General features: G+C 39.2%; 1 protein-coding gene across 1 annotated transcript in view; it reads left to right on the plus strand.

The window, feature by feature from the left end:
- The first annotated feature begins 2,136 nt into the window (after positions 1-2,136).
- Positions 2,137-15,182, plus strand: part of ghra (growth hormone receptor a) — a 29,383-nt gene continuing 16,337 nt past the window's right edge. The window contains exons 1-2 of the mRNA XM_063490575.1: positions 2,137-2,445; positions 10,252-10,370. Coding sequence (XP_063346645.1) covers positions 2,441-2,445; positions 10,252-10,370 — 124 coding nt within the window. The 5' untranslated portion in view covers positions 2,137-2,440. The remainder of the gene's footprint in view (positions 2,446-10,251; positions 10,371-15,182) is intronic.

A 15,182-nucleotide genomic window follows, 5' to 3' on the forward strand; every position in this document is an offset into this window, starting at 1 on the left:
GTTTTAAAGCAACAGCCAGAAAAGGCATTCAAAGAGATCCAAAAGAAAGCAAAACATACTGTAGCTGTATTAATCTCCACATACTAAATGAACCATGTCATTCCACTAAGTGACATACTGGATTTCTGCACCGCACACTGTTTTCTTAATTGATCTTACATTTACTGCTTTTATACTATAAATATTATTGACATGTTAAAGCAGCCACTGACACTAGTGCGCTACGGAAACAGACTCATCAGAGTTTGAATGCAATTTGGTATAAAGCTCAGTATCTAACTGTTTTAGGAAAGCTAAAGCAATTTGGGTGTATAGTACAAACCTAAAATAAAACAAAACTCAACAGTGTTATTATAACAACCAGTGGCAAATGATATATATTGTTAAAGAGTAACATCTCTTCGATAGCTGCTGTAATGACTAAAACTAAACTGCTCACTAAACACCCTGCAGAGCTTAGGTGGTTGCATGGTGGGAACCTAATTCCAGCCCTGTTACCCCCCTCCGGTGCCCTTGCAGTGGCATCAGTCTGTGGGACAAATGCATTGTTATCCTGTCACATTCACTACAGCGTAACTCCACATGATTCAGCAACAAAGCAAGTAATTCACTGAACACCCCCGATCTCCTCCAATCACAGCTCTTTGTCATATACTGTAACTCACCAATACAGGGACATGCTCAGTGCCAGTTTTTTTTTTCTTTCTGTTTCTTTAATTAATGTCACAACGTGTCGAGTGAAAGATCAGCAGTGAATAATGGCGCACAACACTTGCAAACCTCATTAAAGTTATTTCAGTTCGAGCTTTTTTCCTCTGCTAGTTTATAATTCACAGTATTTATGTTGCATGGGAGCAGCCCTGGTCTCTCACTGAGTGTTTTTTATGCGCACTGCAGTTGAACGACATGGAAAAGCCAAAGCCATAAGTTGTGGACCTCATAAACAAGAAGAGGACAGGATATAAAAATAAAAGGCCAGCTCCGCTCTGTAAAGACAGGCCAATTCCATATCTTTCTCATCACATCACAAATTATGTCAACACTGCATCAGTGCATTGGCAGAAAGATAAAAAGCACTGGGACCAAGGAAATACAAGCACTCGCTCTCCTCTGTGCCCTCTTCTGTGTCTTTTTCTTTGTCTCAATGCCTCTCTAGGTTATTCAGTTTTTATTATAAAACTCCAATCATGATATTGGTAATTGGAGTCTGAAGCTCCTTGCCGTTTTAGAGAGCAAGGGTTAGCTCAGCTTTATACATTACACAGCCTGTGATCCGTACTTTCATAATGAGTAAGTGGACACTCGTGTGTTGCAGGCTGCAGCTCTCCAAAATTAGGCTTAGGTAGTTTTAATGAGACAGTTGAACTTTTTTGCATTGATCGCATTTGAGTGATCATCGATTGGAAGTCAAATCACGAAAACGTCGGAAAAAATGAAAAGCTCTGTGGCGGTAATGAGACAACGTATATGGATGTAGTGCTCAGGGGAAAAAAGCAAACCAGCAGCAACAGCTGGCGCATGAAACGTTATTCACGTGTCGGGGCGGGTCGTCCTTACAAACTGGTTGCTTATGGGTGTGGGGGTTTAGGACAGCTGAAATCCTGGCCGAGCCTCTCTTGGCGTGACGTCTCTGGTGGACACTCCACGTGAACCAACACAGGCTACAATTTAGGACAGAGTCCCCCCGCTATGGAAGTGTCCTGTAGTTAAACAATGTCTCTTTCGCACACAAGGACAGGATACATTGTGGCTTATTCTGATGGTTATATAACCTTTGGGGGGAGAATATACATTTCACGTGAAAAAGAAAAGCAAAACGGTTTTTCTTCTATGACTTTATCATCTAAATAATAAAGAAAACTACATTTCACCGCATTCCTAAATATCTAAAACATTAACAATCAACATAAACAACTATTCTAAACACACCCATTCAACTACAGTACAGTTCGTCTGCTCTAATAAGCTGTTCATGCAGGTCACTACTTTCTCTTCACTTTTGCTCTCTTCAGAAAGCATGGCAGCGTATTAAAGGGGTTTTATTTTGGAAGTTTGGCCCGGCAGTCATTCTCCCTAGCTGCCCCCTCTGTGGTGGTGGTCAACAGAGCAGAGTGGATTGCTGGCGGATGAGGGCGCTTGATCGCTACGCAAGACACACTGCCCACTTTCTCTGTTTAAGCGACGTAGCGTGTCTCTACCCCTCCAAGTGGTCTAGACGATCAGCAGCAAATAAGGCAAAAACCCAACCAGGAAAGCACGCGTCCGATCCTGAGATTGAGTGATATGTAAAAGTCGTCCCGGTGAGGTCTGAGTCGGGCCGAGCAGTCTGCAGTGAAGAAGCAGGACTTGTAACCCGTTAGTGCTTGCGCTGGCCATCAGATGAGCAACTTCTGAAAAGTAAATCTGCGCCGTGCTTGCAGTTTTCAGCTCCACGCTTCGGATGAAGTAAGTTAGTTTATGTTTTTAAAGAGTGAAATGCGTTGTTTGTGCCCATAAATCTCCATGTTTTAAGCATGTTATGCACGTCTCGAGGCTTAGCTTAAATGCAGCACTTCTTTCTTTTACGCAAAAAAAGAAAAAGAAAATCTTTCCAACCCATCACAAGCTCGTTTGTTCTTCTGGTGACACAATGCGCACTTTTAATAAGAGTTTACAGCAGAATCAACAACGAATGGGATTTTTTTTTTCCTGTGCTGCAACTTGGCGTTGCAAGAGAAATTTGGAGAGCTTGGGATGGGATGCCAGCCATAGCTGGATGTGACGGATGTATACTTTTCTATTGTTACCCGTTAAGTCCCGTTAATTACAGCTCCGGGGTGTTTGTACAGTACAAACTCCCCGCTGTGTTAAACAGCATGCTGATAAATACCGAAACCTCAGCGGAGAAATACAAACATCTGGAATGAGACAGAAGCGCTGTTTCTTTAAAAAGTGATCAAGCTATTCTAAAAATGCTCAGAAGGTGCTTGTTTTCTTTGGTGTCTTTGCATGCATCAAATTCAGAATTGAGTGATTATGATATCTGTACAGTTATATCTGTTATTGTAGACGCAAGACATTAGGACAGTGGTTCTGCGCAGGCTTCATTGGTGGGCATGTGGGTGATGGGGGTGGCACACCTGGGGGAAAACGTGGAGTGAATTATATGACTTAAAGGGGGAATAAACAAAAGGAAGAGCTGATGCTGCGATTCTTAACTTTTTAGTTCATCTGAAATTAAGCTGGGATCTTTTTTATTGTTAATGATTGTGGAGTGTGAGCTTTCTTTGGCTTCTAAAGTTTGAGAAGTACTGCATGACAAGTACAAATATTATGATTTTCTCTAGAAATTGGCAGTTTTCTTTTTAAATATTTTCTCTTTTATCCCACCAATATTGAGCTGTGATTTACCTAAACTGCTCAGTTGGATTCAACACCATCCAAAGACACTCAATATCATATGAAACCAGTACAATAATATTAAGAGGAACTGCAAACATTCATTTAATCAAGCTTCTTACTGACTAAATGACTTCACTGTTTACAATATATTAAGAAATGGTAATTGATTTAGCCTCGCACTAATAGGTTAACCGAGTTTATATCATTCCAGAAAAATGACCACCATCCAAACACCTGCCAAAAGAGTAGTCTGGGACTTTGTTTTTCCTCCTTATTGCGTTTTTATTAACAGCACATGCATTTACCAGTTTCTTCTAATCTCAGTTTGTTTGCTCTTCATCAGTGAACGCTTGACCGATTTACGAACTACAGGAGAACAATGTTTCTCATTTTGCAGTTTTGATTAGGACGCACACTGCACTCTGATGAGATACACAGAAGGCAGAGTTCCAGCTCTACTTCTTCTTATCCATCACCCAAAATTTGTGGCCATCTGCACTTTGAGCAGTCCAGGTTGTGTGTTTTTGGTGTGTTTTGGGCCTTTTATTTTCTAGAAGAACCATATTTACTTTCACTTCAGAATCTCATAAATCCATTTGTGCAATTGCTTGAAAACAGTGTTTTACTTTAAAGTTTTACCCATAATCGATTCTCTGTTTAAATACAGATATAAAAAAATCATCGGCAGTGTCTCTTAAACATCACATCAATTTTTATAGATGCATAACTTGCTAATATTCATCCCAATGTAGCGAAAGCATCTTCAGTTGGATGTTGTATTTGATCACTTCTGCATTAATGCAGAGAAAAGCAATGATGAGACATGTGGCGAGAAGCTGTGTAACTACAGCAATTACACACCAGCCCCTACTGTGCAGCTGAAAAGAAATTTCAAAAACATGAGGCGAGTAGTTTTAAGAGACATTACAGCCATCAGTTTGTGTCTCACTGTCGTCACACACAACATTAAGTACAGCTGTTATGTTCCAAAACCTCTGACAGCTCAATAGCACTCTGGAAACCATTACATTTTGCACACATCCATGTACACCTGGGCTTCAGTCATGGTTTTCAGAATGTGCTTGTGTGTTTCTGACAAACAGAGAGAAACAGCAGATTTAGACCAAAAGGGAAAGGTACATGTTGCACAGATATACTTAGTCCAAATAACAGGGCTGGAAGGGGTTAGACAGGATAGAGACTTGATTCCTTCAAATTAGATTGAACTCCAAAACCTCAACCACTGAATTTGAACTATTCAGTAAATCACAATAAATCATTAAAGCCTAATGGCACAGTTAATTTTCCAGTTCTGATTTTTTTTTAAAAAACTGTCTCTGAAATGGCCAATTATGACTAGTAGCAGCTTTACCACCGTCAGGCACCTGTAAAAGATGAAAAACCTGATTTTAAAACATAAAACATTTAATAGTCGATAGCTTTAGACAAACCGCTGTATGCCCGCGTGCGCACAAACACAACTGGAATTTCTGTAAAGCAATTTGTCTCTGCTGGACTCGTGCTTGTGCTCATTACTTTTGTCATTCTCTCTCTGACATGCATGCTTGATTTTATTTATACACATATGCATGCATATACACACAGACACCCACTCTTTCCCTTGCTGGTCTCCCACACACATAGACATGAGTGGGGTTTGCAGATGTGTGACCTGATCTGCTTCCAGCAGAGACTTTTCTCATGCCAATGTGCTGACTCTGAGTTTTCCACACTCTCTTATGAAATAAGAGTAGGGGACGTTAGAACCATCCAGTAGCCATATTTATATAGGGAAGTGGACACACAAACATATATGTACATAGGTTAAAAATGACATATATATTTATATGTGCGTAGCTTCTTCACAAATATACTGATTTCCAGATAAATGTATGTAAATACATCCAGCAGCACAAGGCTTATTAAGAGGAGCTGGTTGCTGCTGTTTTCAGGTCCTTACTCTTGTCTGATTGGCTCTGCCGAGGTAGACTCTCACTCACTAGCGTCTGGTGTAGTGTGCAGACTCATGTGGAAGTGTTACATTTACTAAAATGTTGAGGCTGGGGTTGAAGTTAAGGAAAAATGTTTGCATGCTATCTAGAGATATAACAATTCTGAACCCGAGACTGAAATTGCACTGCAATCATCCACAATAATGCATTGTGGTTCCATTTTCCTACACCGTGATGCTCCTGTGGAGGTGTTATACCTGGTTAAATTATGCTAGTTTCGTGAAAGCTGTAATGTTTAAAGATTTTTCAGGCCCTAAGTGAACTGGAAATATCTCAAAACAGCATAGTTGGGTTGTTTTGTTTTTTTTGTTTTCATGATGATGATTGTCAAGCGATCAGGACTGTGGTAAAAATAATTTTTTCCACCATAATCATTTTGTGTTGTTCCACCCCTCTAAAGAAAACCCCATAGCTTTGGCCCAGAAACTGAGGTATGATTTTGGAGAAGTACACTCCTGCTGATGTGTATTACAGGAACCAGTAGTGGGCCTTGGGAGGGGCACTTTGTATATGAATACTCAAACGCACCACACAGTCATTGTTTGAATAGATTTCGTTAAAATGACTATAATTTCTGCCACAACATTTTCCAAATAATGTTTATTTATTGTCCTTCAGTCACAAAGTATAGCTAAACCATGTTGAGACACAGTGACACGCTCCATGAAACCATAAATAATAGGCCTGTTGGGTAGCTGGTGAAGAAAAAAATCACGGCTCCATAACATTATATTCCACATTTTTCTTGGTTGTTTATGTTTACTTTGTCTTGTTTTGAAGACGTTGTAGATGTCTGGCATCTGGCATCTAAATTATATTTGTTTTAAAACTTCCCAGGGTGATGATTTTTACTGACATGCTATCATTATTTCATGATTAAAACTGTATGCAGTTAAAGATGCCCTGTAGACGTTTTTCTTCCACAAAAATTCCGTTGTTTACATCACAGATTTTCAAGATTGATTGTATTTTTCTGCTCAGGGGACATCAGAAATCCAATTGCAAAAATAAAATTATGCATAATTTACTGCATGCATGTGCATCCTGGGGCAGGATACAAACGAGTATTAGATCCACTCTTTAAATCACAGTGCTCAAAAACTTTAATACTTTTTAATGTCTCAAGCAATTGTTATAAATATTTTGTAGCATTTAGCAGAGTAGCTGTGATTTTAAAATTCCACTTTTGTTGTGGAAATGTGAAAATGTTAATTAATTTGCATTCTGTCAAAGTTGAATCACCTCAATATACCTCAATCTCTTTGTTTTTCAGAGCCTGGCCATTTAGAGCTTTTAAACATTAGTTTTTCTTCCTTCTTCCTTCTTTTCTTTGTAAGCCAAATCAGTGTTTCATGATGGCCTTGAAAACCTTACAACAGAATTTCTTTCTTGTAATGACCAAATGCTAAATCTCATTTCAAATTTCCTGTTTTATATGTGGACATGAGCACAGACTGTTTTGCTGACTTCTGTGTTGTATTGCGAATGTCATTAACATGAAGCCAAACTAAACGGGCCTCTTGGGGTTATTGAGCTTTTAGTTTTCCGGGGTGCTGGTGTTGTCCGTTAAATTAACACTCTATCCTCTTACCCAAATAAATTTGGACATTTATGTCTGCAAAAAAGTTTAGTTGAGGATGCCAGTATGATAAAGAGAAAACGTTAGGGCACAGTAGTCCAAAAAACAATGTCATTACTATTACGTTGCCCATCTTCTATATACAGTCTATGGTTTGGATGTAGAGTCTTTAAAAAGAAAGTATGTTTTTTTCCATTTTAATACAAAAACAAGTTATTGTGGACACTGAAGATAAAAGAAAAAATGTATTTTGGAATGACTTGCTTTTACTCCCCTGCCCTAAGACACAATTCAAAAACACAACAGTGCACATAAGTAAATTTAGAGTATGAAATTAGTGTCCATAGAAAATATTTATTGACTACAGAATGTCAGAGTCCCGACTACACAGTTTTTCTGTTCTTTGCTTTCTCTCTAAAAGAACCTCAAACTAAACTCTAGCTTGCAACATTGTTCTGCGAGTGTTTGTGTACATGTTGTCCTTCTTCAGTTATAGAAGGGACTAACAGAAACGATGTGCCCTTTCACCCCCTAACCTTTTTTTCTTTGGCTTCTGCCTCCCCTGTCAGCTTCTTTAGAACAAACAGATGATTATAGTAGATTTAAGGAAACATAGGAGAGGCATGGTGCTGGCAGAGGGGTGCCAAGTCAAGGTGTGCATCTGTGTGCCTTAGTATGTGTGATGTGTTCATGTTGTATGCACGTGTGTGTGTGTGTGTGTGTGTGTGTGTGTGTGTGTGTGTGTGTGTATGCTTTAGGGCAGAGGTAGTGGGAGGAGGGTTGAGGACGCAGGCCTTAAATGTTTACCAAGGGACCCCAAGAGGCCTGGGCTTAGCCTCCCTCTCTTCTGATTGGCTTAGACAACTCTTCCTGTCAGCCTGTGAGTTTGTAATTGGGTGAGAGAGGAAGAAAAACGGGGGACAGGCTTGCACAAGATGGAGAAGAAGCACCAGCCTTGCCAGGATGTTCACAGATGCTTCCAGATGTGAAAGGGTGAGACTAATGTACGGATTAACATCAGGACATATTTTGGGGTAAAGGGGCCATTTGACCGACCTTTGCTCCAATTTAGTAGTTTTACTGGAAGAATGTTAAAGAAGTAAAGAAAAATATGCTAAAAAGAAGTGCAATGAACTTAACTTTTCCAAGGGGGAAAAAAACAAACAAGCAAAAAAAAAAAAATCTTATCTGAAAGTGTTTATCGGACGGGTTAATAATTGTTCAACAGAACGGAAGCCAAAAATATGAAATTCATTTGGGAAATATTTAAGTAAGTCTGCATGAGCTTGCCTCTTGACAGTTCTCTGCCATGAATTCTTGCACTGTGTAACTTGGCCTTATATGACCTCTGGACCCTTGGAATTCATCAGCACAAATATGACTGACTGCTTACAGTGGACCTGTCTGTTGCCACATTCATTAAAAAATTTGCTACATGTGACGAACCAGAGTTGCAAAATTATGTTGATTCTTGTTTTTTGTCCATGTTGCAATGTTTAGTTTTTTTTGTTGTTTTTTTCCGTTTGTTCTTGCTTTAGTTGTGCTTCATGCTTCAGATTTACTGACGTGGATTAAGTCTATCCTTGGACTAAAAGCCTGAAAATTTTTGTCAAACTGAGATGTTGTTTTTCCTTGAATCTAGACTCTTTTTTAAATGTGTAATAAATCTAAGTCAAATCAAGTAAATGGATAACTATGTGGTAAATATGGGCTAGTGAGCTGGATCCAGACATTTTGTTGTTACTAGGGTTTTTTAAGATACCAGACTTTTCCAGTCTTGAACAGTTCCTGTAACCAATGGGATCTGCAAGATAAGATAAGACAAGATTACATAAGATAATGTGGAAGATAAGATAAAATGAGATAAGCTTGGATTCAGGAATCTTAAGATACTTGGACCACGTAATTTAGGCAAATGTATCCTGTGGGGATGGGGTTGTTTGCTGCCCAGTAAAGTCGTGGAGCCACAGCTGTAAATAGCCAAGGGTGCGGACTGAAAATTTGGCCTATATTTAGAGGTTGTCTCTAACACTGACTTATTGAGCGTTTTGTGAATTAGCTGCCATCGTATTTTCAAATAAATAAACTACTAAAATATATGTTTTCCAAAGATGGCAGGAGAGGCGGTTTGCGTTAGAACTTTAGTTGGGAAATGCAGTTTCTACAAGTTAAGCCTCAACAGCTTTTTCTTTTAAGGATATTTTGCCCTTTATGTGTCATACATTAAAATTGCCATTAATTGCCATACAGGGTTTCATAATTAGATCCAAAGTGCCAAAGTCAAACTACTTGTTGGTTTCTATCTAAAATATTTTGGTCTTGAAAAGCCAGTTTGTTGGGTTTGACATCCTTGGCATCATCATTTCTAGATAACTACTTTTTGCTTACCCATCAGAAACCTACCCTACAGAAAATGCTAATAACTGTAATTTAGCAAAGATCTATAATTCCCAGCTGATACAAAAGGAACATGATTTTCCCAGAAAGTTGGTTCTGTTCAAGCGGATGTGACATTCTCCCACTGCAAATGTGACATTCAGATGAACAGAATCAAGTTTCTGGAATTTCCTTACCTGGATGATTAAGCATGGATCGGAACATGATTTTATTCACTCAAGTGGCAACAGCTATTCCAGACAAATGCTAATTTTGCTTTTTATTTGTTGGAAGTTTAACTTCACATCTGTTTCCACTAATAACTTTAAATGTAATAGTGCATCAGTTTTTCAATACTGACACATTTATTGTTAATAAACCAAAGAAACATGGAGCTAAGTAATGTTTTAAAAACTTGCCCTGGCGCTAATAACAGGCTTTCAGGAGCATATATCTGTCTAATGATGTAATCGATTGTGAAACGAATGGATTTAACCATCTAAACGGTCAGAAGGTAGAGTGTACGTCATGGAAAAGTTATTTCAAGTAGCTGTAACTAATAGAAATGTTACTGAGATCTTTTCTGAAATGATAAAAAATGTTTTCTTTTAGAGTTCACACAAAGTGAAACAACAGACGTAAACCCCACCATTCATATTTTCAGCTTTGCCGTAGCTGCAAACTCCCGTGATAATTCCTTACATCCTGTCCAGTGTTTGGTTTCATGTACACCAACTGAAAATAAATAGCAGTCACAAATTGTGCTCACAGGCCAGAGAGAAAAAGATGGCGTTAGTGGGGGAAGGAGGCTAGTTCACATGGGAGTGTCACCATGGAGTTCAGCTGATAATTATAATCACAGTGTCTCTGTCCTCTCTTATTCTGTCCTCTGTCTCTCCACAGCATCATGGCTCTCTCGCCCTCCTCTATTCTCCTGATTCTTCTCATTCTTTCCTCCCTGGATTGGCTGCCCTCTCCAGGATCTACATTTCTCACAGACTGGGACCACACGACATCATCAGGTAAGTTACTGGTGTTCTTACAGCTTTGTGTCACAACCAGTTAGAGGGAGAAATAACATGTGAGAAAAAAAACATCATTCTTAACTCTTTCTATGTTCACCTCATCAAATATTAACAAGTGTGTTTTGCGTGCAGCATGTTGTTGACACTTGTTATCACGTCTTTTGTCAGACATCAGTTGCAGAATGCTGTTTGTTCAGATTCATGTGGAAAGGTTCACTGTTGAGCAAACGCTGCATTTTCCTGATCTGGCTTGTCAGGCAGGATAGTGATCAATAGACTCGGGGTAAATATCTGACTGGGGCTGCTCTGTCAAAGTCCAGGGACGGGATGATGCAGGATGTTCAGCCAGCTAACCCAGGTGCCACTGATCTATCTGATATATTTAGGTGAAAGAATACTGCAGATGAGGGAATGAGTTGATTTTGTCATAATTTACCATTTAAAACCAAAAACTTGCAAACAACCACAAAATAAGTGTGAAATAATGAATTGACATTTTAGCCTAATGACAGAAACAACAACAACTAAGGCAAAAGTGTCAAACCTGGAAAATAAAAATGGTGCTTATTCTGCAACAAACAGGTTTGAGAAATTCCTAGCAACCCCAAAAAAGTGATCAGTTGAAGGTGATCAAGAGGAAAATCTCTTGTGCGGCAGTGTCTGCATTCCTGGATTTATTTTATGAGGATTACTTCTGGAAGACGGATAAGAAGGCATTTTCTGACAAAAGTTTTTATTGCAGATGGACCTGGTTCAGCTTGGATAAAACAGAATTGACTCTTGTTCAAGCAATGAATCAGTACATTGTGGATTTAAGGCATCTATTGGGATTATAGTTGTGCACATTTGGATGAAAATACTTTATTTCCATCCAAATTAATTGGCTGTAGTTTATTATGGTAAGGTTTGGAGTCCAAAAAGATTGAGTTAGCAGCTTAACCATCAGCAGGCAGCTTAATTCTATCTTAGTCTGTTGATTGAATGTTTTTGTTTGATCCAGAGAAAGGCATATAATTGAAATCAGATGCTTAATACATTTGCATACATTTAATGACGCTTAAAGCGTGCAAACCAGTTATATTTTGGCAAGGTAGTGTGCTCTGAGTATATTCTTAGGTGCATCTGTTCATTGCCATTAAAAGGTGAGCCAGACAGCATGAGTCAGTGACCTGAGATCTCCAGGCCATCTCTGGGCAGCCTGCTGGCTGCTGCAGCACCTGTTGCCAGAATGGAAAGCATGCATATTACCTGGAGAAACATTAGTGGGATTTAAACTGTTTGATTTTGGCCCTGCACTTGCACGTGCACGTATTACATGCAAACTATTTATCATTACCTTAGATTTGCATTAGTAAAATCTCTCTCTGTACTTGGATTGCCTTTGAAAAAGAGCACCTAAGCATCGCAGCACATCATGCCTGCACGGTTATGGAAGGTATGGCATGGCTTATATGTTATTTTAAGTTATTAATAGTGCAGTTGACAGCATTGGACAATTTATTTCCCTCTCGTTTTTACAGTGCTTTTGATGTAGGTGACATTTAATAGTGTGCAGTGTTTTCCTGCTTTTAGAATGCAAACTCAGATTGCTGTAAGCAGAGAGTACAAAGATCATTATGTTCAAGAAAACACAGCTTGATTGACTTATTTATCAGTACACAGTTTTATTGATTGAGTAACCAATAAATGGAATCAAGCAGTAGTTTTAGTTTTGTAATTTTGCCATATCTTCGGTATTCTTAAACAGGGAAATAGCTTGCCAATTTACTAAGACACTTCATCTTCCTTTGTATGGGTTTAATGAGAAACAGATGGAAAAATACCACTGGAATCCACCGAAGAATGCCAACTCATCGTGTTTTCTCCGGCCAAATTAAGATCAAGTCCACACTAGTGCGTCTTTTCTATTTTTTTTTCCATTTGCTGTTATGCAATCTGCAGCAATCTGAAACGCAGTGACAATAAATTAACGTTTCACCATCTTTTATCTAGCTAAAGTTCTTCTCCTTCCCTCATTTAAAGTTTTTTCCCTATAAAAAGAATTGATTCCTACCTTAAAATGTCTTAGAAGTAACTTTCCACCTTTGACTTCTTTAGTGTGCGGGGGTCAGTCCCCCTCCAACGCTCTGTTCACTGCTCTAAAACTACTTTATATTTAATTATGGCAAGTTGCAATTCAGTCATACATGTTCAGGATGGTACACAGGCTCTCTAGGTTGATTTTTATAGACAGGAATAAGTGGAATCAAGTTTGAAAGTTCAAATGCTGAACATTGTTATTTCTCTTCCCAATACTGGTGCAAAAGAAACTGTTCTTTTTCAGATTTTTGTTGTCAATCAGTCCATCTTCTTTGCCTCAGGCCTGAATTGTTATTTATAGTTTAGGTTCGTGTTACCGGTTATAATTTCTATGCCTTCCTGTTATTGTTTTCATATATTTTCTGATGTGGCAGGAGGAGGCAAGGAAGCAGGGAAAGGTACGTAGTTCAGGTATTAAATTTGGTGTAGCTGAGACTAATGTCTGAGGATACGTTTTGAGCTCTGTGTCTTTGCCCTTGGGCCTTTTGACGTTGTTAACAAAGTGGATCAAATATCTTTATCTCTGTCACTTTTACAGTATCATTCTGATAAGCTCTCAGGAAAAACTGCTGATAACCAGGTGATGTCAAAACCATCGAACATTCTGTTTGGTTCACCTCAAATGTTGAAATGGTTCCCAGTGACCACTGTGGTAGTTCAGCCCTGGTCTTCCTCAACAACCGTTAAAACATCTGTAAACACAAAGCAGCCTGTGATAGCATGAGCAAACACATGCAGCCTGTGCCTTTCCCAAGCTCACCACTGCACAACTTCCAATCTGGACAGCTGCTCTTCTCACTACGGCTTAAATGGAAAATGCTTTGCATGGGCTTTATTATATACCTAAAAAATAACGTTACAGTAAGAATGCAGTCTTGTGCAGTATGTGAGCCACCCTCAGCATTATGCTTTTGGAGTTGTTTAAAATCATTTTGTTGCTCCGCTTATGGACTTAAAAGAGTCTTCCTGGAATTCTGTGTCTGCAGCATATTTATGTCTGTTGTTAGGCGAGCCACAGAACAAGCCAAGAGTAGACATTTGGAGATGCTCCTATGTAGTTAAAGGCTTACCATAGTGATTATAGGCTGTGTTAGTCATTTCATTCTATCTATCCTTGCTCACATTTACACTCACACACACACACTTTCCTTTTTCTTTTATTTTCTTCCACAACCTTCCTTCCTTGATTGTCTGTGTGGCTCAAAAGGACCTCACTCCTTAAGCACATAGATTGATTCTGTTCAATAGGGCTGTGTTCCTTACCACAGAGGTGGTAGCTAGTGGTAACCGTGCAGAGGTTTGGTCCATCTGGCTTGTACACACAATCCACAGTTACATCTGCTTCAAAGACAAGCGGTGGGTGTGAGCTTCAAAGTTGGGGCCTTGTGTGGGTAATGGTGCCTGAAGTTAAACACAAAGTAGGAAAAGCAGAAGAGAGACATGCATATTGTAGATAGCAGAAGCTGAGGAGTGCTGTGTGATAGAACCAATGCTGCAAAGAAGACTAATTTAACATTTTGCATGTAGGAAATATGCCCCGATTTTCATATCTGTACACTGAATAGGAAAGTGTCATAAGCTGCAGGACTAGTGGAGGAATACCAGAGGATAGATTAAAAACCATTTTCACACATCAGCAACAATCCTGGACTGTTGTCTGCATTTCCTGGCAGACAAGAATTCAAATACCTGGCTCTGACAGCTTGGACATTAAAATGTCTTTTCTCTGCCATGTCCAGAGTTCAAGGTCCATGTGGTCTGATTAAGCACATGTGACACTAGAGCAGGTAAATCCGATGCATGCACAGCAAATGAGCAGTTGCCATCTGACCCGACTCTTTGCACTCACTGCCCAGGCAAGCACGCTTTCCTACACCGGAGTGCTGCCAGTGGCGAGAATGCATCTCATGCGGTGTATCTCCAGCTACACTCGCACACATAACTGCGGTCGCTGTCCCTCGTTCTCTAATGTGATTGGAAATGGTCTTACGTTGCGCACTAAATACGTTTACACGACAAATTGTTGATTCACAAGAATCAGAAGAGTTGTTTTGAAATTGTGCTCATTATATGGAGTCTTCATACTGCAAATAAAGGACTGTGAGAGGTGTGGAAGTGGGAAGGTTGCTTTAAGACAGAAAGCTTCCAATTAAAGAAAAAAACTAAATGAAAATAAAGTGTTTCTTCTGGGGAGATAATAATTAAGAAGAAAAATGACAGCTATGGTGTGTTCACACCAAATGCAAAGCCAAGTTTCACTTTGCATTACTCACATACAAATACAGTCGATGGAATTTTTTTTTGGAAAACCACGAATATTCATCACACAGTAGGAGGAGGAGTGAAACTGTTACCAGGCGTACTGTTTCATTCACTTTCATTCTCCAAGCCCTCTCAGGTTTTTCCTATTTTTAAAGAGACATTGAATCGTCTCTTTTAAGATTTTTTCGCAGATTTTTCCTCTGTGTATGCCACCTGGTGCAAATTTGTGATTTTGATTAGACTTTACGTGTTGCTGCGTGAAAACATCTCTTTATGTCTGATGTCAGCACCTCATAACATTTGGAATTCGATTCAAGCAGCAAAAGAAGTTCGGACATAAAAACTTAAGAAGCTGCAGGAGTTTACATTTTTAATGGTTTCTTTTTTCCACGAGCACCTTACTGAAAAAGTGTCACTGGGTTTTTTGTAAGCAAAAACTGCTTACTGTCATAAAAAGTGGTCCCAGAT

The sequence above is a fragment of the Pelmatolapia mariae genome, linkage group LG12 (assembly GCF_036321145.2).
Source record: "Pelmatolapia mariae isolate MD_Pm_ZW linkage group LG12, Pm_UMD_F_2, whole genome shotgun sequence".
Taxonomy (NCBI): domain Eukaryota; kingdom Metazoa; phylum Chordata; class Actinopteri; order Cichliformes; family Cichlidae; genus Pelmatolapia; species Pelmatolapia mariae.